The sequence below is a fragment of the Megalops cyprinoides genome, chromosome 21 (genome assembly GCF_013368585.1).
Source record: "Megalops cyprinoides isolate fMegCyp1 chromosome 21, fMegCyp1.pri, whole genome shotgun sequence".
Lineage (NCBI taxonomy): Eukaryota > Metazoa > Chordata > Actinopteri > Elopiformes > Megalopidae > Megalops > Megalops cyprinoides.
The window spans coordinates 959,717-987,500 of NC_050603.1; the positions used below are offsets into that span (position 1 = coordinate 959,717).

Consider the following 27,784-nt stretch of genomic DNA (forward strand, 5'->3'; position numbering starts at 1 on the left):
CATTTTACACAGTACACAGCAAACGCAGGGATGTGACACTGACACTTCTAAAGCTGTGGCGATGGCCCTTTGTGTGGGACAGGTGCAGGTGCAGTTCCTAAAGTCTGAAAAAAGCACAGGTACAGAGAGAAAGCACAAAGTAGACCCATCGTCTTTTGACCTGTAAAACTGAAAACCTGAAACTCGACCCTGGTGACAGAGGGGAGAGTCCCCTGGACAGGGGGCTTCGTCTGCATTCCACCTCTAGCTCCAGTGTGGCTGTTAAAATGGCACAGGCTACAGAAGACAGGAAACTGTTTCTCTTAGCATCAGATATTCAACAAAAAACTTCTGTGTCCTGGAAACAATGAACTGGTTGAAGTTTTGACAGTTTCCTGTGTTGTCATGGTAGCCTGAGGGTGACTTCCTGTTGCCGTTGCTCAGTGTGGATGAACTTCTCTCTGCTTATTGCTGCTGTTACAGAAGCTCAACGCTGTGCTCAACGCTGATCTCTCCCTCCGTCCTGCAGAAGCTGGACGCTTTCTGATTGGTAGGCAGGGGTGTGGCAGAGAACAGAGGGTGCGCAGCCACTGGTCTAGGCTGGAGGGGGCTGATCACAGCAGCGTGGACGTGATGGAGGGAGAGAGCTGCACCTCTGAACGAGGCGAGGAGAACGAGAGCGGTGCTATACTTAACCGGATCTGCCGCTGCATATTAATGATAAACAGTTATAATCTAAATGTGAGACACAGAGCCAAGTCTTTCCTCTCACTGACAACAAAAGTTATCATCCAGTTTGAGACTTGCCTCAGTAAAAGGAGCTACTGAGTATGAATATAGCAGCTTAACACCTAAACTGCAGACATATTTTTACGTGTTCGATATCGCATTACTCTTCCTGTTTTGAACAACGGTACAGCAAATGTAGCTGATTCTAAAAAAACAGCAGACTAGAGCAAAACGCCAAACTCTCCCTGTGATCCTCACAGCAGACATGAGTCCAAAACTGAATTTTACCAGCAGAGCCTTCCTCCCTCCCTCAGCTGCAAGGCTTTTCTGTTTTTAACATCGTCACATCGACATCATCAGCAACAAAACAGTGCAAACAAACATCGTCTCTCACTGCACAAAACAACCTTTTAAGGTACTTTAAAATACTCACGGACTTGGTTTATATGCTGTAATACTGAAATACTGAAAGCATGTTATTCTGTTTGCGCCTTACTCAGGCAGGTGACAGGTGAGACCAACACACATACGAGAAAGATTCAGAGTAAACCAGCACAACACGCCTCCATTGTCTCTGACAGGACTCCTCAAAGACACCAAAGGCTGCTTCAAAAGAAGATTTTATCTCACTGAGACATCTTTCATATTGATTTAAGGCTAGACATAAATTGTAAGTTCTCGAAAACGTTTCAGAAAATAAAATGTTTGAACGCGTGAAAGTGTTATTGGATGGATGAGAAATGCTTGGTGTGTCCATCCAAGCCAAGACTGCATTCCCTCAGGCGTAAGCAGGGGAGATGAACAGCAGGGGGCGCTGTACAAACATCAGGACCTTCTACTGGGTGACTTCCAGACAGTGGTGTAATATGCCCACATCACTGACCTGTGCAAAACCAGAACTGAAAAAGTGACAACCCACATGCCACAAAGGATATCACTGGCCTTCACAAATAAAGCTGACATTTTTAAAAGCCTTCAGTGGAGTAGTGATTTTTCCCAGGTATACAGGAGTCTTTCCCTGTGAGTCGCTGCGGAGGCGGGGTCAATGGCAGCAAGTGGGCGTGGCTTCATCAAACCTCAGAGCTTCTGGGCTTCTGGGGAGCGGTCCGTGTCTGTAGCTGGCTGTACTGGTTCTGGCACCTCTCCAGTGCTCTCATTGGCTGATTCTCCCAGTACATCTTCTTCCCCTTCCATCGGTTGCTCTAGGATTTCCTCTGTGGGCTCATCCACTGCCTCCTCCCAGCCCCGCCTGATGACTCCTCCCTCTGGCTCCTCCCTGCTCTCTCCGTTGTCCCCGCCCTCTTGGCCTTCCTTGCTCAGATGCACAGATGAGTCCAGCTTCGGGGACCCCTCCTGATCAGCCCCGCCCCCTCCCTCCTCCCCCTCGATCTCCCTCTCTGCACTCATCCTCTCGTTCTCCCTGTTCTTGTCATTCTTCCTGCAGACTGTCTCGCTCGCCGCTCTCTCTCCCCCGTCTCCCCCTGTCCCTGTGTCCCGGTCCTTCTCCTTGGATTGGCTCTTCTGTGCGTCTCTGCCACAGTTCCTGCCGGGCCTGCTCCACACTCCCAGACTCAGTCTCTGAAACACACAGACGTGCTTGATGTTTAGATGCTTCAGAACATGTCTCTTCTCGCTGTGCTCTGACAGACTTTCAGAGTCATATTGATTTTAGTGAAAACCTTGTAGTATTTAGGCAACACTTTTTGAACTTAAAATCATAAATTAATGTTAAAAATTTTGCTTTTGTGACACAGCTAAAGACGTTAGAGTGGATATAAGGATATAGGCACTGTGTGTGTGTTTCTGTGTGTGTGCGTGTATATGTACACAGTGTCAGTATGTGTGTGTACTGTATATAGTGTGGCAGTGTCTAGTCTGTAGCGTTTATGTAGTATGTGTGTTAGTGTGAAATATTTGTGTAGTATGAGTAGTGTGGATAGTGTTAGCGTGTAGTATGTGTGTAGTATGTGTGCAGAGTGTGTAGTACGCAGCGTGTTTACACCTTGGGGTCTTTCTTTTTGCGGTGCAGGACAGGTCGCTGGAGGAAGAGGATCTGTTTAGTGGACACACTTCCATCACTGTGGGAGAGAAGATTTATCAGACACACATCTTCTCTCCCCTCCCAACAGCATATCAGCATGAGCCGTGCTCTTTCTCTCACTGGCTTTCTCTCTCTATCTTCATTCCCCCTCTCCACACCTCCCTTTCATACTCCTGTCTCTCTTTCTCACTCTCTCTCCTTCCTTCTCTTCACCCCCCCTCCCCCCGTCCACCTCTCCACACCTCCCCCGCTCACACCTCTCCCCTCTCTCTTTCTCTCTCACTTCTTCGTCAGACTCTTTCCGAACGTCATATGGCCACCACAGCGACTGTTAAACAACAAAATCAAACTAATATTTTCATACTTGTGTCATAAAAGCAGCCCTAGACATTCATTAGAGAGAGGCTTCCTCTTTGGGGCTTTAGAGTTCGGTAACTGTCTAACACCTCACTAATACAGTTATTGCAGGTCCTAGAAGGGTCAAACAGGACGTATCATGCCATCATGGCCGTCTGTGTTTAGGGGAGTGTGCAGCTCTGTCTCCTCCGCGTGGACAGACTGCCTGTAATCACTGAGACAGACCTGAGAGTGTGCAGCTCTGTCTCCGCCTCCGCGTGGACAGACTGCCTGTAATCACTGAGACAGACCTGAGAGTGTGCAGCTCTGTCTCCGCCTCCGCGTGGACAGACTGCCTGTAATCACTGAGACAGACCTGAGAGTGTGCAGCTCTGTCTCCGCCTCCGCGTGGACAGACTGCCTGTAATCACTGAGACAGACCTGAGAGTGTGCAGCTCTGTCTCCGCCTCCGCGTGGACAGACTGCCTGTAATCACTGAGACAGACCTGAGAGTGTGCAGCTCTGTCTCCGCCTCCGTGTGGACAGACTGCCTGTAATCACTGAGACAGACCTGAGAGTGTGCAGCTCTGTCTCCGCCTCCGCGTGGACAGACTGCCTGTAATCACTGAGACAGACCTGAGGTTCAGACCTGCAGGGGTCCGGTCTGCTGGCTCCATCAGACGAGGCTGAGTTACAGCATGATCAGCTCTCACCTGCGTCCGCAGACACCTGTGCGTTTATGAGAGGGAGGACATGTCAGGCAGGTGAGCGGGTGGTACCTGTTGGTGTTGGCGATGGGGGTGGGCAGCACACAGGTGAGTCTCCATCCGTACAGAGCCAAAGACTGCAGCAGAGGCACATAATCCGCCTTCACCTGCACCCCCTGCAGAGAGAGCGTTACTCACACACACACCTTCACCTGCACCCCCTGCAGAGAGAGCGTTACACACACACACAAACACACACCTTCACCTGCACCCCCTGCAGAGAGAGCGTTACTCACACACACACACCTTCACCTGCACCCCCTGCAGAGAGAGCGTTACTCACACACACACACCTTCACCTGCACCCCCTGCAGAGAGAGCGTTACTTACACACACCTTCACCTGCACCCCCTGCAGAGAGTGTTACTCACACATGGACACACCCATTCAGCAGCTCACACACACACACTCACTCAGCAGCTCACACACACACACACATACACATTCAGCAGCTCACACACACACACTCATTCAGCAGCTCACACACACACACTCACTCAGCAGCTCACACACACACACACACACACACACACACACACACACACACACACACACTCATTCAGCAGCTCACACACACACACACACACACACACACACACACTCACTCAGCAGCTCACACACGGACACACTCATTCAGCAGTGGTATTCAGACACACGACAAGCATCTCACTCACATGGATGATGGTCCACTGCTCCACCACAATGGCATCGTACGCTGTGGGGGGGCCCACCTCCGCCCCCTCTTGGAAGATGAACACACTCTCCACCGTGTCCGGCAGGGAATCTACACCCAAACACCCAAACAAAGAGCTTTTATTCTGTAAATCTATACCCAAACACAGTGATTTTACTGTGTAAATCTGCACGCAAACACAGCTCTTTTATTTTGTAAATCTGCACCCAAACACAGTGATTTTACTGTGTAAATCTGCACGCAAACACAGCTCTTTTATTCTGTAAATTCTGTGCTCAGATCTGATGCAATGATTTCAAATCAATATCTGAAAGCATACTGGGTGTTATTGGATACATTACTCTGCTCAAAAAACATTTTAAATTACGTGATCAAACCGTATTTGCTTTGACCGTCTGGGGGCGGGGAACGGAATAGGAAACTGACACTTTGGCTGCAGAAACGGAGTGATGAGGCAGTATCAGAAGCGATGAGATGTGACTGAAGAGACCTCGAGAGACTTCCTAACGAAACACCTCAGTTATATATAATGAGGTATCCTATCAAAATTTTACACTTGAGAGGATGAGAAACCACAAAAATATCCCCAAACTTTTGTGAAAACTGGAATAGTCTCCTAATGTTAACAGGAACCTATGAGATGCTCCTCTTGGACTATTTTCGTCATTGTGGAGTTGCGCTAACTTCAGAACACCAAGCTGCAGCCAACGTACAGAACAAAATTAACAGCTGAAGCAGAGTCTAATAAAATAATAATAATAAAATATTCCCGCTCATATTCAGCTCCAAAGCAGAGCTGCATAGTCACACTACATTCCCTAACATGTGGCTCAAGGCACGTCGGTCTGTCCCTGAAGCGGCAGTGGGATTATTAGACAGCTGAACATCACTGACAGACCTCCACCAACAGGGGGCAGTCCTGCCTGAGTCGGCAGGGAAAACTTGCAGAACTTTCACTCTGTTCAGAACAGGAAGCACAGGAGGGATTCAGGTCTAATATCTATAATGTGTTCTTTATTAAGTGAGCTTCAGAAAAGTGTACATGGCATAAGCGTACTTAAGTGCAATAAATGTGAGGGAATTAGTGGTATGTATTATTTTTCTGTGTGCTTCATGATTCATGATGTTTTGAATAGATTCGAGGTGTGATATGCTGTTGTTTAGTAGCAGGAAACACGGTCACAGAGACCTTCTTCAGGGTGGTTGGAGGGGAAGGTTCTGTCCTGCTCTGGATCGGTACCGCTGAGCGCTGTAATGAGGTTCTGCTGTGAGGAGCTGCAGGTCCTTGATTGGAGTGGAACAGACTCTGCCGCATGTCCCTGTGCCTGTCTCTGATCAACTGTCACATCCCTCAGGTCACAACTCACAAGGACACGGGAAAAATTGATGTAAAAGGCTGAACCCAGGATACCTGAGAGCAGTCGAACCTGGGCCTCAGAGCTGAGTCTGTGAGTGAGGGGTGTGTGTGTGTGTGTGTGTGTGTGTGGGGTGTGAGTGTGAGTGTCAGGGGTATGTGTGTGTGTGCGTGTTAGGGCCGTGAGGTGTGTGAGTGTGTGTGTGTGTGTGTGTGTGTGTGTGTGTGTGTGTGTGAGTGTGTGTGTGTGTGTGAGTGTGTGTGAGTGTGTGTGAGTGTGTGTGTGTGAGAGTGTGTGTGTGTGTGAGTGAGTGAGTGAGTGAGTGACTGAGTGACTGAGTGACTGAGTGACTGAGTGAGTGAGTGAGTGAGGTTTCGGCGTGCGTACCGCTGCAGGTGCTGTTCCCCAGGTGGAAGTAGCCGTCCACCAGTGAGGCGCCGCTGGTGAAGTGCTGGGTCATGTGATCCAACCAGGTGGCATCTACCTGCCTGATGGCCTCGTCCCGCCACACCAGGTGCAGCGGAACCTTCACGGTATAGTACCTCACCAGGTCGGGACACAGCGCCCCCAGGTGGTTAAACAGGGAGAAGAGCTCCACCCCTGTGTGGAAGACCGGAAGACGCCTTGGAACAGCCTTACGGGTCTCGACTCCTTTCCTAACAGGTTTAAATCATCATCTGTATGCTTAGCAGACGTCCCGCTCCAGTGAGTTACACAGCTCGTATCTGCATATGAATGTGACCGAAGCAGCTCTGGACACACGGCAGTGCCCTGCATGGGACTGAAACCTGCAGCCTCTGTGTTTGTGGCACAGTCCCTCAGACATTACAGCACCCTGACTCCTCAGCTTCCTTTTAAAATGTACTCAGCTATTTTAGATTGTGATCCAGAGGTGATTTCACGGCTGAGTGTTTGACAGATCGGATATGCAACCTCAACCGTGTGACGGTAATACCGTACTACCAGAACATTCTGTGCTGCCACTTGCATTACATCAGGTACAAACTACTGCTACTGCACCAGCACCAACACAGATCTTTCCCTCACCAGCTGAATGGCCTGACAGAGATCAGGAGCGTAACAGCCCCAGAGGGATGGATATTGGGGGGTCCTCTGTCCCTCGCTCTCCCGCTCTCTGATAGCCCCTCCCTGCCTGAGGTGCTGAGCTTCAGCGGAGAACGTGCCACAGAATAATTGCTTCCAACACCCGCAGCTTTAATCCAAACATGTAAAGTGTGATATAAGCAGCACAGGGGAGGATGTCTTGTACTTTTCTGGGGGCGGCTCCAGGTTGTAGATGCTCCTGCACCCATGAGATTGTGTTGATGGAAAGCTGGATAGAGATAGAGATGCCATTTATGCTGACGTGTTTTATTTTTGGAAAGGAATATACTTATTCAGGGGGCTGCAGAGGTGCTGATATCACTTAAATTCCACATCACTGATCGAAACAGAACGCTGAAGGGTTTCCTCATGCATTGTTGTTTTTTTGGACTGTGGGTATGTTCAGTGTTATTTAAATTTCTTCCTTCATTTTTTCCCAAAGAATATGCTTTTGGATAAGGAAAAGTCACCCTCCTTCTTTCCCTCTCTTCCTCCCTCCCCCTCTTCCTCTCCCTCCCTCTCCCTCTCTCTCTCGTTCTCTTTCTCTCCCTCTGATTGGCTGCTTTAATCACAGGATTAGCATTGTGACATATGGGCTATTACCAAACATCAAAGCAACGTGAGTCTGCTGTCTACCGTCCATCACTTCAGCACAGAGAGTGCTAATTACAAACAGAGCCCTGCTGAAGACACCCAGCCAACAGCGCAACGTTCTCCTAACGTTGCTGGAGGATTGTGGCAGCATTACGCAGAGATTTCTGTGAGGGCGTTCTGTGTGGGCAGGGACAGCTGAGCATGATGCCAAATCACCAGTTTTTGGATGATGAGTAGTTAGGGAACTGGGCTTGCAACCAGAAGGTTTTGGGATTGATTCCCTGCAGGGGACCTGCTGTTACAACCATACAACAAAGGACATAACCCAGATTCCTTCAGTGAATACGTATCCATGGAAATGGATAACCTGATCAAACATAAATCTTTAATGTGTTTAATATAGGCTGTGCAAATGGAGAATAATTTTAGCTGTTTAAATGCATTAATGTAACCTGTGTGTAAAACGGCAGTAGTATAGACTGTGTAAATCTGTAGTCATGTAGGCTGCGTGTAGGTCCCTCGTTACAGACACCAGATGACTGTGATATTCTGTGTGTGTCTGAGTATGCTCACTGTTCAGCAGGGTGGTGGGTCTGGTCCGTTCCTCCTCTCCAAGCGGGCTTTTGACCCAGTTGTTGTTGGGACTCAGATGGCCGTGGTTCTGCAGGACCTCACGATTTGGGTCGCTGATATCCTGGTTTGTGTCACTGATATCCTGGTTTGGGTCAGTAATATCCTGGTTTGGGTCAGTAATATCCTGGTTTGGGTCAGTGATATCCCGGTCTGGATCGCTCGTATCCTGGTTTGGGTCAGTGATATCCCGGTCTGGATCGCTCGTATCCTGGTAACCATCTCCAGTCTCAGACTCTGCCCTGTGGTCCCGGGCCTCAGCCCTGCTGGGCGTCTCTGAGCTCTGGTCCCGGTCGGGCTCGTCCCTCAGGATGGAGGAGGGGCTGGAGTGTAGGGATAGGGAGAGGTCCTCACCCTCCCCCTGCCCGGGCACCAAGGCGACCTGCTGCACAAACCCCACGAACATCGCACCCTGCTCCGCTGCATCCTGCACCTGGCAGGGGAGAGAGAGCAGGGGGGCAGAGGGCAGGGGAGAGGGGGGCAGGGGGGCAGGGGAGAGGGGGCAGGGGAGAGGGCAGGGGAGAGGGGGCAGGGGAGAGGGGGGCAGGGGGGCAGGGGGCAGGGGAGAGAGAGCAGGGGGGCAGAGGGCGGGGGAGAGGGGAGAGGGGAGAGGGGGCAGAGGAGAGGGGGCAGGGGAGAGGGGGCAGAGGGCAGGGGGCAGGGGAGAGGGGGCAGAGGGCAGGGGAGAGGGGGGCAGGGGAGAGGGGAGAGGGCAGAGGAGAGGGGGCAGGGGAGAGGGGGCAGAGGGCAGGGGAGAGGGGAGAGGGGAGAGGGCAGGGGGCAGGGGGCAGGGGAGAGGGGAGAGGGGAGAGGGGAGAGGGGAGAGGGGGCAGGGGGGCAGGGGGCAGGGGGCAGGAGAGAGGGGGGCAGGGGGGCAGGGGGGCAGGGGAGAGGGGAGAGGGGAGAGAGAGCAGGGGGCAGGGGGCAGGGGAGAGGGGAGAGGGGAGAGGGGGCGGGGGGAGAGGGGGCAGGGGAGAGGGGGCAGGGGGCAGGGGGCAGGGGAGAGAGGGCAGGGGGCAGGGGGCAGGGGAGAGGGGAGAGGGGAGAGGGGAGAGGGGAGAGGGGGCAGGGGGCAGGGGGCAGGGGGCAGGGGAGAGAGGGCAGGGGAGAGAGGGCAGGGGAGAGGGGGCAGGGGGCAGGGGAGAGGGGGCAGGGGAGAGAGAGCAGGGGGCAGGGGAGAGGGGAGAGAGGAGAGGGGAGAGGGGAGAGGGAAGAGGGGGCAGGGGGCAGGGGAGAGAGGGCAGGGGAGAGAGGGCAGGGGAGAGGGGGCAGGGGGCAGGGGGCAGGGAGCAGGGGGGCAGGGGAGAGGGGGCAGAGGGCAGGGAAGAGGGGGCAGGGGGCAGGGGGCAGAGACATTTTCTGTTTAAAAGTAGATATATATATAAAGAGAGAGAAAGAAACATATAGTAAAGTTGAAGGCCTTTTCAATGTCAGGAGCATCAGCTGGCTACTGTGTATACACACACACACGCAGAGACACACACACAGACACACACTCACACGCAGACACACACGCACTTACACACACACTCACACGCAGAGACACACTCGCACACACACGCTGACGGAGTGTGGGGGTGCTGGGAGGGCTGTGAGGAGCGTAACTCGTGTTGTTGAGTGTAACTGGATGCGACAGGGCTGCTGATGAAGGGAATTGATCCTGCTGAGTGTCATTACCAGGCCATGAGGAGCCACAGAGGAGAGAGAGAGAGCTCACACAGCCTGCCCTGAGGAGAAAAGCATGGCTGCCAGCACACAGACCACGCCCACAGTGCCACGCCCACACTGTGAGACAGACAGGCACTGGCCACGCCCACACTGTGAGACAGACAGACACTGGCCATGCCCACACTGTGAGACAGACAGGCACTGGCCACGCCCACACTGTGAGACAGACAGACACTGGCCACACCCACACTGTGAGACAGACGGACACTGGCCACACCCACAGTGCGGGACACTCAGACGCAGGCCAGTCGAAACAGATGTTGCAGCGGCTGTCTAATTCAGGGCTCCCCAAACTCGGCCCTGAAGACACCCTGTGTGTGCTGGCTTTTTATGGAAAATGTAGCTCCCCAAAGTGTAACAGCTGTTAATTTGCCTCAGATATGAATTTGCCACTAACTGTGATCTGTCCTCTAAGGTTATATGCTGTATATATCTGTAGCATTTTTATACAAGAACTGGGTATCAGTTCTCAGATAAATGACATGAGTCCAGGGAGAGAACTGTGTGAGCAGGCAGGGTATATGTGTGATGGGTGGGGTGTATGTGTGAGGGGGCGGGGTGTATTGTGAGGGGGCGGGGTGTATGTGTGAGGGGGCGGGGTGTATGTGTGAGGGGGCGGGGTGTATGTGTGAGGGGGCGGGGTGTATGTGTGAGGGGGCGGGGTGTATTATGAGGGGGCGGGGTGTATTATGAGGGGGCGGGGTGTATGTGTGAGGGGGCGGGGTGTATTATGAGGGGGCGGGGTGTATGTGTGAGGGGGCGGGGTGTATGTGTGAGGGGGCGGGGTGTATGTGTGAGGGGGCGGGGTGTATGTGTGAGGGGGCGGGGGGACAGTGTGAGGCGGCAGAACAGCCCTGAAGCCGTGCACTGATACATGTTTGTGCTCCTCGACAAGGAACAATCATTTCTGCATTTAATATTCTGCGAACGTCGGACACAGAAGCAAATTACTCCAGGCACGCGATAACCAAATGAAGAGGAATCTAATTATAATATCCGGCGTGAATCAGCCGCGGCTCCACGCTTTCTCTGGCTGCACTCCTCCAATGAATGGTCAGATGGCATTCTGAAGCCCTGCTGGAATTCCTCATCAGATGAGACGGCCGGCTTTGTGCGGGAATAGCGGGCCTACCATTGTTTCCCACATTATCTCCCCTTAATAAAAGGCAGCCAGAGGCCGCAGCCGCCCCACACAGCCACATGCACACAAATATCACTGAAATATCACCACATATTGGACCCGCCGGTTATATTGTATTAAAATCATATTAGAGGAAATAAGGTAAAGAACCAAGAGCCATTTTTTCAATGCCTTTGTTTAATACCCGCAGATCTTTCAATATTATTTCTGCCTTTCATCTGCATGATATTGCATTTTTACTGCCCCAAATATGGCTCTCCAAATTACAGACACAGAGGGAGACATGAGAGTAATGCATTTCATTTCAAGCTGATGGAGAAGATCATGTCCAGGTAACACAAAGCCCTAAAAAGGGCCCTCCACCAGTCACTGCAGGGTCTGGTGTAGACTGGGGTTTGGAATTTGGGGTTGAGGGTTTTGGGTTCAGGGTTTAGGGGGACAGGGCTGAGCTGGAGGAGGCTGGGGTGTGGGGGCACTCACCTTCTTCACGTAGCCCTGCACCAGCTCTGTGTCGGGGAATGGCCCTGGCGACTGACACACCCCCATCTCCAGCCGCAGAGACTCACACTCTTCCACACTGCGGGGAGGGGGGGTGGGGGGCAAACACGTCAGTCACAAACGGGAGAAAACCTGAGAGCACAGGCTGACAAACTGCCAGCAACACTGGTATTATTATTATTTTTGTTATTATTTTTATTAATTTTATGCTCTTTCCCCTTTTTTACCCATTTCTCAGGCTCACTGCAGCATTCACACTGAAACGAGATTACTACACTCCTCTGATAGACTTGCACACAACCACAATCACTACAACTCCCATAATGCAACAGGAGTGAGAACAGAGGATGGATACATCATCCCTGGCGTTACCTGAGTGACTCGCGAGGCAGGTGAACAGTCGTGGTCAGGTAAACAGAGTGCTCTTGGGACTGTTTGATTCTGAAAGTAGAACTTTTCTTTTTTGCTGCCTCTGCAGTTTGCCCCCTCTTCTCTCCCTGTGATGGGTGGAGGAGCTCTCCACTGTTTCCTTTCACTCGCCTTTCTTCCTCTCGGTCCCCTGAGGGCTGGCGTTGATGTGCGCGGCTGTCTCCACGGTGACAGACGCAGAGATGAAGCTGGATTGTTTGGCAGGAGGAGCAGCAGCACCATCAAAGGAGCACCATCCCACTGAAAGCTGCAGGTCTTTGTCTCCCCACCTCTCAGGGTTCACTGCCAGCAGGATCTGTAGGCCCTATCCCTCTCTCTCTCCTTCCCTTCTTCTCTCCCTCCCTCCCTCTCTCCTTATCACCTGTCTTCCTCTCTCTTCTCTACCTTTCGCTCTCCAGCTCTCTCTCTCTTTGCCTCTTTCCCTCTCTCCTCTTTAGCTCTCTTACCTTGACTCTCCGGGGACATCACCTGTTGGGGAAAAAACCCTCCCCCCCATCACCCCCTCACGCACACGCGCACACACACTCACATGCACACGCGCACACACGCACACACACTCACCGCTCACACCCCCCCTCACACACACACTCACCATTCACACCCCCCCTCACACACACACACACCCACCCCTCTCACCTGTCAGAGAGGCGGATCAGCACCGCCCGGTGGAGCTGGCGCTGGAGGCTGGCTGGGGGGGGCCCACAGGGGTGGACGAAGGGGTGCAGGGCAGCCAGGACGAAGCCCTGCTGGTACAGGTCCTGCAGCTGGCCGGGGAGCTCTCTGACGGAGGACAGGCACGGCGTGGACGACCCGGGGACCTCTACTGGGGCGGTACAGGGCGGGGCCAGGGACATGGGTGGGAGAAACAGAGACAGAACACTGTGAGTCAAAACTGATGGTGCCAGTGGAATCACAGACAGGGGACACGGGACACACAGCAGAGCCCAAAAACCGCACCACAGGACGACACGGTCGCCAGAACAACTCTGCATTTTATCACGACATGAGAACCACGGCAGCTGAACCAAAGCTGCGATGCTGCAGAGCTACCCGTCAGAGAAGCGGAGCGCGTCGGTGTGGGGGCTCTGATCACTCCTGCAGCGTCTGTGTGCAGGTCTCACTGAGCAAACTGAGCATTCACTCCGCCTGTCCTGAAGGAAACACCTTGCGTTTTCAGACTGTGAAATTATTATTATAAATTATTTTAAATAAATAAATTATTATTACGCCTTCTCTGAACACAAGTTATCAGCTGCTCTCTCAACCTGCGATATTCACCTTTCTCTAAGCACAGACGTCATGCGTTTCCACTGCCTAAACACACAGTACACCGTGCTCCCAGAGCCGTCACACATCCACTGAGCCGAGCCACCCCATTTACGCCCTGAACCCCCGTTTCTAAGAGCAGATACATACAAGTATAGCTTTCATCAGAGCACCATGCAGAACACTCCCGCGGGGCCATATGGGGCCTTAATCGCCATGGAGATGGCCATGAACCAATGAGCTTCGCTGCTTACATGTGTACTAATAGCAGTCTTCCAGGCCATTATGTTGAAGTGGATTAGGGTCGCTTTTTAAGATTATTGTTACCAGGCAGATCAAAGCACCAAATCTGGCAAGACCCAACAAGACGATGCTGAAACAGAATCAGAATATGTGCCTGGCACTTGACTGGCCCTGAATATTCATGAGTGCAGAAACACAGAGGCGGTCTTCACTGGAACTGGAACTCAAAAAGAGCAGAATCTTTTTTTCTGAAAACAATGTCTTTGGTCATTATGAGACAATAGTCATATCCCGCGCACATTGGGAAGGACTTTGCATTGTGCACCATGACAAAAAGGGAGATTTTACTACATTGTTCTCAGAAATATTTTCCCCTTTCATTTCCTGCTGTTTTTTGTGCTTATTGTAAAGCCCCAGTAAATGTTTGGAAATTAATGTTCATATCTGCTACATATTAAAGTGTATGCCTTCAGACTCCTACTGCTCCGTGTGTGTGTGTTTGAGAATGTGATTCAATCCGATTAGCATAAACCATGAAAGAAATAAATGATCCTGGCATACATTAGCTGCACCGGCACACCGAGGAAGGTGCCGGAAAGCTAGCGCGCAGTCTGCTGCTCTGAATCAGCCTCGCTGTTCGCGGCTGCGGACCGGCTGCACACCGTCACTAATTACTTGGTCTTCAAAACCGCTACATCCAAATTCTTCATTCGGCGCCCGTTTAAATCCAACACGTACTTATAATGAGCATAATATATACATCGAAACTTAACAGAAACGCTTTTATATGACAAAAAGACAGTAAAAAAGAAGACCCGTCTCACAGACGTAGTTCTTTTTAAATCATTTCTACATCTCGTGAAGTTATATAGAATTGAGACAGCAGTCGTACCACGTATTAAAATATACCATTCACGTACTATTTGAAAAGAAGACAACCCCTTTTCAGTCTTCTTTCATTATTGATAAATTTAAGATATGTGCTACTATTCATGCCGAGAGGAGATAACAGACAATGCTTTAATATTAAATAAAGATTATACATATTATTAACAAAGATAGTCTAATGATTTGTCATATAGAGATCATTTTTCATGTTTTTTCTCTTACGTTCCAGGCTGTGACCTTTTCATTGGTGTTTAATTTCACTGAAGGACATTCAGCTCAAGCATTGGGTTTTGAGAGACTGTTTAATATATGAAATAAAAATTGTTAAAACAAACGCATTCAACTTTTGCCTATAGCCAGCTCCCCATAAGGAAATACGAAATCCGATAATACACAACATTGATAGATAGGGGAAACGCATTAGATTAGAGACACAGGCGGTGTAACGGTAAAACATCGTTTAGCAACAGGCGTGAAGAATGTGGGGTCTGGGGCTCTCAGCTGGGCGTACGGGGGTGTTTTGGGGCGATGAAAAGAAATATAAAAAAAGATACATTAAGCCATCAAGGAAAAGAAACGGGATCGTATTTCATCATAATTATCGTAACTGACAGCTCATTGTCAGTAGCGATTAACCCCCTGTCCTCTTTCTTCACTCTCGTGAGCACCTTAAACCTGCTCCTCTGACTGAAACTCACCTGCAGTCAAACATAAAGGCCGCGCCGCTGTACAAGTCACGCCGCGACGAAGGTCATTGCAGCCGAGACGCGCCAGTAATTTAACAGCGTTTCATTTCCCACATGGATGGGCCAGATGAATAAAGCAATTTTAAAGGCGCCGTGTAGAGAAGTGCCTTGTTTTGGAGAGCAGAGAAAAGAGGGGATTCAGTGTCAGGTGGTGAAATGTTTCTGAAATGCAATGTCTGCGGAACGAGCACTCAGCAATGGCCGCTTTAAAATGAATTACAGCCCGTAAAAGGGCCTTGGAGGCAGGGGGAATATGTTCACGGCGAAGCAGAGTGCCGCAATCTGCGAGGCCAGCTCCATTCTGTCTGCCTCCAATCCCCGCATCGATTTTGTCAGGAGGCCGACCTGCGTGCCGCTCCGGATTTCTGCAGATTATTACTCACCGCCGCGCGGAACCGAGCCCCCGGGACAGCGCGCGACGGGTCATTTGCCAGACTGATGACTCGCGCGCTGAGGGGGCCCTCGTGCCTGCTCTGCAGCGCCGTGCAGGACATGCACGGATGGAACATGGCACTCTGCTTGTATGAATACTGACACAAATGTCAGCCCGGGGTTCACCCTCTCGGGTGAGGGGGCAGTTTTCGGAAAGGTCTCCACGTGTGCGCTGAGGACAGATTAGATGATCCACAAAGCAAAGGGAAGTAACTGAATGACACACAGATCCAAATATCACAGGAGCAGCGTAACGCGTGACAGCGAAATTTGGGGTCTCAAAATAAACAATAAATCGTCTGACATACTGAATCTCTTCACACTCAAAGATCAGGCTGCCTCTGATTGGCAGGGGAGAAAAATGACACAGCTCCTCCTAACTCCAAACTAAAGTTTAAAATGTCACATTATATCATCAGGGTGAAGTTACTAAAATTACTTCAGAGGATGTAAATGGCATTTTAAAAGGCATTTTTGGAGAGTTTGCGTGTGTAACGGCAGCAGCTGCCAGTAACGACGTCCCACAGAGAAGCAGTTTTATATGTTAATACATCCAGCCTCCTCCTATCAAATCAGAGGGCGTGCGAACATCAGACGCGCGCAGCGGAGCTGTACCGAGAAACAGCTTTCATCCCCGTCTGTTCTGACAGCGCCGTTGCCAGGAGACAGCTCTTGAGGAGCGTGTGGGTTTTTGGGAGGGGTATAAGAAACCCTCTCGAAGCAAGGCCAGAGCAGCCTATAGAAGCGGAGCAGGACCGTTTACTCAGGGCCGTTACCCCGGCAACACACACGGCGTACCCACTGGAGCAGCACAGGTGAGGATCCACACCCACACACACACACACATACACACACTCACACACACACACGCACACACTGAGACACACACACACACTCACACACACATACACACACACATACACACACTCACACACATACACGCACACACTGACACACACAAACACACACACACTGACACACACACACACTCACACACACATACACACACACACTCACACACACACTCACACACTCACACATACACACACTCACACACACACACGTATTCACAGCACTACCTCTCAAACTGAATGGTTTCTGATGCATGTAGTGAGAGGGGCATTGTGCTGCAGGTGTAAGTATTCTAGATTGGGATTCAATTATCAGCTCAATCAAACCTAATTAATTTAGAGCTCAGCTGTAATGAGAAGCAGCATGATATGCCACCAGCACCAGAGTGTGAGAAGCGCTGCTTCACAGTAGAGTGTCCTTTTCGATCGGTGGACGCAAGCAGGGGTGAATATCTCATTGGTGCATTCACAGAGAGGGAGGGCCCTGCACCAGCATTCTTCGAATCCAAACAAACCACAGAGTTGCATCACTGGAATTTCTCACACTAAAACAGTGAAGACATTGTCCGTTTTGTTGGAATTGGCAGCTGCACATTAGGCACACCTCAATGTGAGTGCCTCTACGTTTGCTCAGGAGCTCTGAGGCGAGACAAATGCAGCTTTTCGACACACTCGCACGCAGCCAACCGCTATTTTCCACAGTACGGATCTCAGCGCTCTACAGCGGAGTGGGAGCTGATTGGAAGACAGGCACTGCTTTTCTGACATCAGCTGAATCTCAGGGTACCTAACAGCAGTGAGATGAGAAACCCCCTCTGAGACACCCACCCTTATCCCCAATGGAGCAAAGCTGATTTTCTCCAGTGCTGTGGAGTCCCAGTCATCATTGGCCGATGTCCCACTGAACACATCTGAGTGTTTGGATGAAGGGCTGGCAATGACCAAGCTTAGGATGAAGAAAAAACTCAGGGAAAGGTCAAAGCTCAAGCCCTCAACTGTTTTCACTGTCTTTCATGGTTCAAAAAGGCATCATGTTCGACATGGTCGTACAATAGAGTTCTAACACATTCTACAAACATTCGGATTGTTGATTTTTCTCTTTCTTTTAACAGACAGCCGCCAGCATCCAGAAAAAAGCATGTCTCCAGATAAGGACTTCTGACATTTGTGTTCTGGGAAGCCATTTGAATAGCTGCTGAAAGAGTCAAAAGGATGAAATCAGCTTCACAGCAGAAGTCTTCCTGCAGCAGAAGACCTCAATAAGACTCAATAAGACTGAAATGTCATGCAGAGATAAGGCTGCCCTTTCAGACCCAGCTGAATAGCAGCAGAACCCCCAAAACATTTTACATACATTTTTTCTGCTTGAAGTAAAGACAGGCTGAACCCGGCTGCCGTCCCCCTGTGGAGAGTGCAGACCTGGACAATGGGAAGCCATTGACTGTAATGATCAGAGACTCTGCACAGAGAGTGACAGCCGCCTCGGCCCTGACAATGAATGTGAAGACTGGCTTTGACAGCCAGTTCATCTGAAATCACCATGGTTACAATAGCCGCCCCCCCAGGAGAACACTCCCCCTGCTGGACACAGGGGTCAAGGTCAATCGTTTGGTGTATTTGCCAGAAACACAACTTGCTGGTGTGTTTTTGCACCTCATCACCATGGAGATGGTTAAGCTTACCTGACAACTGCCCTGAACAGGTTCAGACACAGGAAGTGCCCTGGGGAGGGCACGGGGGTCAGGGGTCACGCTGGGGGAGGGCAGAGAATGGTCCGCGGCTCCAGGCTTCCTGCTGACGCAGCCCGTCAGAAACAGCCCATCTCTCACACTCCCATAATGTGCTCGGGAAACGGGTGCTGGGCCTAAACGCAAATCTCTTTAAGAGCATTGTGCTCTTCAATTGCTGCCATTACAGTATGCTCCAGCACAAGGGACTGGACTAAAAATAACTAATTACAGAAATGACTTTGGACTCCAGCCACCATTTTGACTGTTATTCAGTTATGAAAGCAGACAGTGGTTTCACCATCTGATGAGCCAGACACTTGGAGTTAAATAGAATTTCACAGGTTTCTGTGTGTTTCCGCAAGGAATAGAGGCAACATCAAACATCAGACATCACTGGCCCTGCTATTTTTGCATCCTTGTCAACCTTGTTAGCAGCAGGAAAAATGAAGGCTGAGGAAATCATATTATGAACATTAACATCTTCCAGTTTGGCTTAGAAAAGAAAAGCTGTTCAGTAACAGACAGATGCAGAAAATAACAAAATAGGGTCAATTGAACAGATATTCCATGGCTATCTTACATATAAAAACTAAATCCTACTGAATTTTACTTCAAGCCAATCAGTTCAGTAGAATCCCACAATGCATAGCTGAAGCACCACACTGCAGGCCACATTCCAGCCCTTATGACATCATGCCAGTTTCATTCATTCATGACTTGCCTTGAGTTACAGGCCATTATGACCTCACAGCATTTTCCCCTCTGCAGGGTTGGCCCTGAGCAAATGGCCATTGTGACATCACTCCATATCCATCAGTGGCAGCACAGAGATGGTCTGCTGCTGTAGTAAATGTCTCCGCTCTCCGCCCACAGTGCAGAAAGGTGCACCTTTACCGTCTCACTGAAAATGCTGGAGTTAGCAAGTGCGACAGAGCTGTGAATCACACGACCGGTGGGCGGAAGATGGGAAAAAGGAAACAGTGATGACTTTGAATCTCACGTCAAATCATTCAGTCAATTACTTGGCAGAATCCCTCATCATTTCATCATATCAATTCTTTCATCTGAACATTTGCTGAATCAAGTGCTTTGCTTAAGTGTTCAATGGCATGCACACAACTAGGACCTACAGCTGGAAACCCCTCTGGGGAACCAACAAGAACCAGAAGCAGAACCAGGACCAGAGATGCCCAGAGCCCGTGTCTGCAGGAGACAGAACCGGTCTGGCCACGACGCTACGCCCACCCGGTAACACGTGGCTTGAGCTGAGAGAAAGGCACCTGACTGCGACCAGACGGTGTGGAAATACTCAGCTTCACACGTCTGATACCACACGTCTGCCGTCGCCACGGTTACTGTACACACGGCTCAGCAGGGACTTCGAGCGGGAGAGGACGTGGTGCTTCTCCCTGTCTGCATATGCAGTGCAAACGGCACGCCAAACAGAACGAGATCAAATTACAGCGCGGATCTGACCGTGAAGCTTCCTCAACGTCACACACACACACACGCACACACACGCCACACGCCACACGCACACACACACACATGCACACGCACACACGCACGCACACACACACTCACACACGCACACACACTCAACTCACACATGCTCACACATGCTCAAATACGCTCACACGCACTCACACACACACACACACACTCTCACAGACATCTCTTTTTCACACACTTGCACCACTCACACTCTGAAACTCTCTCTAGCTCTCACACACACGCACACACGCACACACACACACACACACGCACGCACACGCACACGCACGCACGCACGCACGCACGCACGCACGCACGCACGCACGCACGCACGCACGCACGCACGCACGCACGCACGCACGCACGCACACACACACACACACACACACACACACACACAGCCCTGTGTTTCTCGTGTGAGGGCACCGCTGCTCGTGATGTAGAGCTGGTAGCTGCTGTTGCCACAGGCTGCTGTGTGGATTGCAGGAGCTCTGAAGGTGTCGGGAGTTTTACATATAAATGACCTGGTGTCTCACGCTGAGAGAGGGTGAAAATGAGCTCAGCCTTCTGTGGCTGCATACTGCACCCCCCCGCTCCACGCTACGCATCCACCCCCCCACCCCACCCCACCCCCCCGCTCCACGCTACGCCCTCCGCACTATGCACAGAGAACAGCTGCCTAACACTCTCGGCTCCGGCCGAGGGAGAGGAGCTGGGTTTTCAGAACTCCACTTCTGACCCGACAGGTTGCAGGTTCGAACCCTGGTACACTGTGGTGTGGTGTTGTGAGTACAGCACTGAACTGATACAACACTGTACGATGTGTAAATGACAGGCTGTACTGGACTTCCACGAAAAGATAAAAAGTAGGAAGGAAGACGCTCAGACGTGGAGGGGCTTCTGGGTGGTGCAGGTGGTAAGAGCATTGCGTTCAAGCTGAGGGTCTGAGCCTGGGAGTGTGCCCTGCTGTGCTCAACCCGAGTCCATCCAAACGCCAAACCCAACACGCGCCGATCCAAACACCAAATCCAACCCGAGTCCATCCAAACGCCAAACCCAACACGCGCCGATCCAAACGGCAAACCCAACACGCGCCGATCCCAACGCCAAACCCAACCCAAGTCCATCCAAACGCCAAACCCAACCCGAGTCCATCCAAACGCCAAACCCAACCCGAGTCCATCCAAACGCCAAACCCAACACGCGCCGATCCAAACGGCAAACCCAACCTGCGCCGATCCCAACACCAAACCCAACCCGAGTCCATCCAAACGCCAAACCCAACACGCGCCGATCCAAACACCAAATCCAACCCAAGTCCATCCAAACGCCAAACCCAACATGCGCCGATCCAAACGGCAAACCCAACCTGCGCCGATCCCAACGCCAAACCCAACTGGCACCTATACAAATTCCGAGTCCAATTTCAGAAGGGGGAGCTGACACCCCAGCATCTGAAAAAGCCCGGCAGTGCTGGACCCCCCGTGGATGATGAGAGAGGGAGGGAGGGGCAGAATGGAAGCTGAGAGAACTGTAAGATCCTTCGCTGAGCTCTGAGGACACGAGTGCTCTGCCCAAGGCCTGGTGAAAATCTGGCTTTGCCACGTCTCCGCGCGGGTGACTTCCCGTGCTGTTCCTTACCTTTATTTTTTAACCAACTCTGATCAAATTCCTTGTGGATTACTTGTGATTTTATTTTGAATGTAACATAACAGAAGCATGAGAAGGAGGCAGATCATAATCATGCAACAGAGAGGTTTTAATATGTTTCATGTGGTTCAGGGCTTTAATTCACATCAGTACAGACGCACTTTGACATGGAAAGGCTTTTATGCGTGTTCAGGGTTAATCAGCCTTACAGGTACCTGCCTGGGGACGGCTCGGACTCCAAACTCTGCACGCAGGTGAGAAACCAGCTCATGCGCATACCCATGTCTGAGCACAATGGAAGTGAATTAAGTCCCTTAGTTGTAAGTGTCTTCAGCCTCCTCTATTGCAAGGTTAAAGTAGCATTTTTCGCATTTTTGAATGCTTGAGAGCGTCTCTCGTCTGATTGGTACTCACAGATGTAAAGACTCATTGAGCAGCTGTTTGCCTACACTGGTGCTGAAGCTGCTCTCTGAGTGAGCTCTGCACTCTGTCACAGACCCGCTGATGTAGAGGGCAGGTTTGGGGTTTATTCCTCTGATTAGACCTACCCCTCACCCTGGCCTCAAACCCTTAACATCACCCCATATCTAAGCAGAAGACTTTTTGTATATTCCAGACTACGCTGTGCTCTAGTTATGTATTATTTTGTATGATTTTTATCTAGCTGCAGTGACAGCTCTTGGTCAGGTTGTCAGTGTGAATGATAACTGGTTCCCCATTGACCCAACCTGGTTAAAATCAGGTTTAATAAGTGAAAAATAGAAATGCAACCCCAGCACCTTCACAGAGCTGGCTCTTTCACACACACTTCAATCACACACAGCAGGTATGTCACTTACTAATGTAAAAACTCTGAGACATTTTAATGTTCATTTTAATAATTCCATTTCATATTAATTTGTCTTACTCTTCCTGTTCTGTATTAAGTGAATGTTTCTTTCGTGCTGTAAAAAGTCCTTTATGAAGATATTACCATATTTCCATGTTTCCCGTGCATCCCAGCATGCACTGTGACCAGACACGCCCCTGTGTGGCTGCGACCACTCACCTGCACTCCCCAGCAGGAAGTCCAGGAAGCGGTAGCTGTAGGCCACGCCCACCTTGGTCTCCACTTGCGGCCGCCTCAGGGTGGAGTAGATTTTACCTGGGCTGCTCTCATCCGAGCGGCGCAGCTTCCGAAGCCCACAGCCCATCTCACCTGTGACAGCGCACCTGGGGAGGGGAAAGAAGGTCACCTGTACAGTTACCTTTAGCTGTGTGTGAGACACACACACACACAAATATACACAGACACACTCACACACACTCTCATACACACAGAGACTCACAATCTCTCTCTTTCACACACACACACATACAAACTCATACAGACACAGAGACACTCACACACACACACACACACACAGACACACACAGACACACACACAGACTCACACAGACTCAATCTCTCTCTCTCACACACACACACACAGACACAGACACACACACACACAGACACACACACACAGTAAGGGGTTTCAGGGATGACACTGCAGGGTGGAGGAGAGGCGAGAACTCTGGACCTGAGGGCTGCAGTGTAACTGAAACATTACAGTAATGCAATGCAATGTAATGGCATTACAGCACTGCTGAGCAGTAGTAGCATCGGACTCTGGACCTGAGGGCTGGAGTATGACAGCAGTATTAGAGCAGTGTGTAATAGAGGTGAGAGCGCTGGGTTTCGGCTTCAGCAGGTGTGTGGAGCAGTGTTATGTTTGTGAGGGAGCCCATCGCCTCCGTCACTACAGCACCTGAGGCTGACTGCACGTCTGCAGTGTCAAACCCTGCAGGACACCGCCGATAACGGCGTCCGCTGGGAAAACGAGAAAAGCAATTACCAGCAACATATTCCATAAACGTTTCCAAATGAATCAAAGCAAACACTTCCCAATGAATTAAAGTATAACCGAGTTTTGTATTCCACGGTTCCGGAGCACCGTCCTGACGGGGAGAAATTAGCGGAGACAAGCGTGTGACATCGGCAGGGTGCGCTCCTATAGACATCACCCTAATCCAAACTGACAGCCCGGCGGCTGCCTGCCCCGCCCGGCAGCAGCGGGTTACGCGGCTCTGATCAGACCCACGGACCGGCGGACCGCTGAGCCCATCCGAGCGATCCCATTGGCTGCGGCTCAGGGGAGGAGACCGAACAGTTCGGCATTAAGGAAACGCACAGGAGGAAGCCAAACAGTAGAAAATCCACCCTGTAACATATTCAGTGTAAAAGCTGCATTGTGGGTAAATTAGGCAATATATAGATAATAGTGTGATTTGATCATGGCCCCCTGATAGAACAGGCTGATTGTCAGGCAACTTTTATACATTTATACGACATCTGTAATACAAGCCTACCTCCGCATCCAAACGACAGAGTGAAATGTTTATTATGGGCTGGACAACCAAAGTCTCAAATGAAATACATAAGCATAATTGTATGAATGGATTGTCTTTCCAATTATCTGAACAATCAATATCTCCTGGAATAAAGTCCCTTCACCAGGTAAACTTTGGTTTAACAGACACCCTCATACAGCCTGAGCTGCTCTTGTTTTTCACTCACGCCGTGCATTTACGCTGCTGGATGGAATCCACGCAGTGCAACTTACACACCTCGATGTAGAGCCTAAGTACCCCGCCTAGAATCTAAAGGGTTAAAATGAAGCCTTTTTTCCGACAGCCAGTGAAGGCGTTAAAAGCACGAGAGGCATTCAGGCGTGTGCAACAGCAGGAAAATGCAGGCGCAAACCGTTCCGCTTCCTAAGCAAGAGAATGAACCCCGAGCAGAGAGAGATCTCCCATGAGCCCCCTCTCACGCCTCCCTTCAACACCTGAATATTCAGGTAAAAACAGGAGAAACGCTCGGGTGCATATACTTACAGACATGTGACCAGAGATTAAAACTCCTGATCAGGGGAACCTGACGCGCTGAGGCACTCAGGCAGAGAGGTGGCTGTTTCCAGGGTTAACAGGGGAGATTACAGGGACTATGGGGAGCCAACAGCTGCTTTCCCATTGGAGGGCTGTACAGAGACATCACCCAATAGAACTCTCTAGAACTGTGTGTGTGATGGGAGGGGGTCTGAAATTTGCTTTGTCAGAGAAGAATCTGCTACAGGGTGCAAGGTTGGGGTTGGAGGGGGGTGTTGGGGGGTTAGGAGGAGCAGGTGTACCGCATGCACACATGGTTAGAATGGGGTGTTACTGCTCTGTGACAGAGGGGATGTTTCTGTCTAATCTAACTAATCTAAGATGAAGCACCACAGGGCAGGCCACGCCCCATCACTCTCTGGGCCAATGAGGACCTGTGTCACAGGGGAGAGGTGGAGACACAGGTGGATCACAGCCCTTTCACCCCAGGGAATCATGGGTAACAGTCTGACATGATTAAGCAGGAAAAACTCTTCAGTTGTTTGCTGTACAGCATGTCAGAAGAGGAAGAAGAAAAACCGGACGTGATGAGTGTTCTCCTGTTCCATACCGGACGTGATGGGTGTTCTCCTGTTCCATACCGGACGTGATGGGTGTTCTCCTGTTCCATACCGGACGTGATGAGTGTTCTCCTGTTCCATACCGGACGTGATGGGTGTTCTCCTGTTCCATACCGGACGTGATGGGTGTTCTCCTGTTCCATACCGGACGTGATGGGTGTTCTCCTGTTCCATGGAGCATGGCTGGGGGGGGGTCCGTCCTGAGAGCAGGTGTTGTCTGGGGGGGAGAGGCGATGTTGGGGGGGGGGGGGGGGTGGCCTGACCATTACCCACAACACAGGTGTCCATCTCAGCAGCAAGAGGAAAATCTCTGTTCCTGAGTGTCATCTGAAGCTCCGCCTCCGCGCTTCTCCAGATCTCAGTCTGAACCCGTTGTTCCGCTACCCCCCCGTCGGGGTTAAACTCAGATCACAGTCACAAACAGCGTGATGCACACAGCGGCGTGGGGGGGTCAGAGATGGCTGAGCTTGTGCATATCATTGTGCATTCAGTGATCCTCTGCTAACAGTGAGATATTGGGCAGGGGGGGGCACCCCACAGCCCTCAGCCGTGAACCTGGAGCAGGGCCCTGGGCCTCACACAGAGCACAGACACGATCAGGCATTGCCATGGTAACCGGCCTCTAGACGATTACTCCCAATACTCAGGAGAATAAAGAACGCCCATCGCTCTCTCGCCCATTGCTTTCTCCCTCACTCTCTGCTCCATTCTCCCTGCTTTACCTGTTTAATTTCACTCCCCTGTAACCCCTCTCTCTTACTCTGCAGTCAGGCACTCTCATTCTGCCTCTCTGAAAAGAGGACATCATGCCGTTTGTGAATATCACCCCCTCTGCCCTCTTCATCATTAAAGCGTCACTGAAAGGTCAGGCGGCTTGTGAGTGCCGTGCTCTCTGCTGAAATTACCCCCACACACGAGCTCTACCTTTCTGCCTGTACGCAGAAACGCTCTCGGCTTTTTCCCGTGAAATTGGAGAAATTTTTCCTCCTCTCGTTTTTCAGGCAACAAAGACCGTGGGCATGGCGCGGCGATTCCCCGCGGCTGGGTCGGGCCAGAGGGTTACTTTTTCTTTCCAACCTCGTTTCACGGCGCAAAAAAAAAAAAAAATTACAGCGGGCTGGAAAAGAACTGCGTCTGCAAAAACCAGCAGTTTGACGGGAAAGAGGGGGAAACGAATCTCATTACCGCATATCTCAATAACTGAATTTTAAATGACAAAGACCTGCGGATTACACAGGGACACAATCTGTCTGCCGTCGCTTTGAGCGAAACGCGCGGCGAATACCATTCATCTTCAGCTGAGACCTCAAGCTACGCGCACATCTGAAGCGCTCCTGCTATTTTTAGGTTGGAGGAAAGGATTAGTACAAAAACGCGGCTAGTGTTTGGGATTTGCTTTTACTTTCTAAAAACCACGCTTTCCATTTCTAAATATCCCCAACAACCACCAAATTAATGTTTTGCAAAATTAGTTTGTACAGTTGGTCCATGACTAATTGTGCAATTGTGCTGAACCTTACAAACGCAATAAAACACAGCCTACATCTGTCAAACATGATGCGCCAGCCGCTACAACTCCTGTCAGAAATGTTTCTGAAAGCGAGAGATTTAATGTGTTCATGTAACGGAATTTCTCTCCGGTCTGTATGACGTGTCTGAGCCCGGAGGTAAACACGCTCACGGGGCGTGTTGCCGGAGCTCCAGGAGTCTGACGGCTGTGAGCGACGGCGGTGCATAATAAATTTGTTTTGGATGCTGCAGGTTGGTAGGCGCGGCAACAATAAACTTCAAACTGCAGCGTTCGCGACCCTTTCTTTCTCTCTCCACCTCTACGGTGGCAGTTTGACACCGCGCTTGACCTGTATGTCACTCCGAGTTGTTGTGGTGAGCTCCAGAGCCTGAGCAGAACTCTGATCGGGCTCCCTGCGATCCACGTGGTGCCATGACGGACAGCTGGCGTTACGGAGGCCTGCGGACTGTGCGTTGGAGGTCAGGCAATGAACACACACAAACTTCACACTTCATGACTGTCCTCTAAAGCTTTTTAATTGGCTGCTTTGTCTGGGTAGGATGTAGCCACTTCTGAACATCCATAGACCCCATTTCTTTCAGAGAGATCTTAATTAAGACAGGAAATAAACACTTTCTCTTTCACTGTGTGACCAAGCATCCCACCTCACCGCTGCAGAGTTCGGGGCTGATGGTGACAGGAGTCAGTGGACGTACCTGTTTGTGGTCCGGATGCTGTGAGGTTCTGCTGAGGGCTCAGAGGCTGTGCTGTGGGTCCCGTCCGCTCGCTGACCCTCTCATGCTGGCAGGAATGAAGCCCCAGAGTCTCCTCGAGAAAATCTGTCAGTCTCAGATCCAGGAAGAAATTGAATAACAATTCTGCCCGCGTGTGCCTGAAGAGCGAATATCAGGGTCTCTGCTGGTGCCTGCTGCCTCCCTCTCACCCGTCAACACGGAGCTGTACACACTCTGCCCTGTCCTTTAGGTCATGCTCAAAGTATGCCTCATCGCAGTTTCTGTTCAGTCAGCCCATGGAAACCACATGCTCTGACATCGCTGCCTCCTCCCTCCCTCCCTCCCTCGCTCTCCCTCTCCCTCTCTCTCTCTCTCTCTCTTTTTCCCCCTCTCCCTCTCCCTCCCCCTCCCTCTCTCTCTCATCTACTTCTGTCGCGATGGAGAAAGTGAGGGTTCGGTCTGCCCTCGGTGTGGTTCTGCCTCCTCCCTCCCTCTCTCTCCCTCTCTCGCTCTGACAGCCTCATCGGTTCAGGCGGACTGACTGAGGACCCCATTGGAGAGGCAGGAAACAAGGGAGGGAGGGAGAGACAGAGAAAGGAAAGGAGAGAGGGAGAGAAGGAGGGAGAGAGAGAGAGAAAAGCAGGGAATGAGGGGGGGATGAAACAGGCAGCAGAGCAGAGACAGATTA

At 50.9% G+C, this 27,784-nt stretch overlaps 1 protein-coding gene across 3 annotated transcripts; it reads right to left on the reverse strand.

Moving 5' to 3' along the window:
• Positions 1-31: 31 nt before the first annotated feature.
• rftn1a (raftlin, lipid raft linker 1a) lies at positions 32-27,397 on the reverse strand. Of its 3 annotated transcripts, none has more exons than XM_036555051.1 (10): positions 27,079-27,397; positions 22,374-22,537; positions 12,662-12,845; positions 11,579-11,675; positions 8,173-8,662; positions 6,289-6,501; positions 4,527-4,636; positions 3,865-3,968; positions 2,711-2,786; positions 32-2,286 (listed from the first exon to the last, which is right to left on the reverse strand). In XM_036555051.1, exons 2-10 carry the CDS (start codon positions 22,516-22,518, stop codon positions 1,786-1,788), a joined length of 1,920 nt encoding a protein of 639 aa, XP_036410944.1. In that variant the 5' UTR covers positions 22,519-22,537; positions 27,079-27,397; the 3' UTR covers positions 32-1,785. The 3 variants fall into 3 exon arrangements, with proteins under 3 accessions (XP_036410944.1, XP_036410943.1, XP_036410945.1); XM_036555050.1 differs by having other exon boundaries at positions 12,662-12,848; XM_036555052.1 differs by having other exon boundaries at positions 2,207-2,286; positions 2,711-2,746; positions 12,662-12,848.
• Between the last annotated feature and the right edge of the window lie 387 nt (positions 27,398-27,784).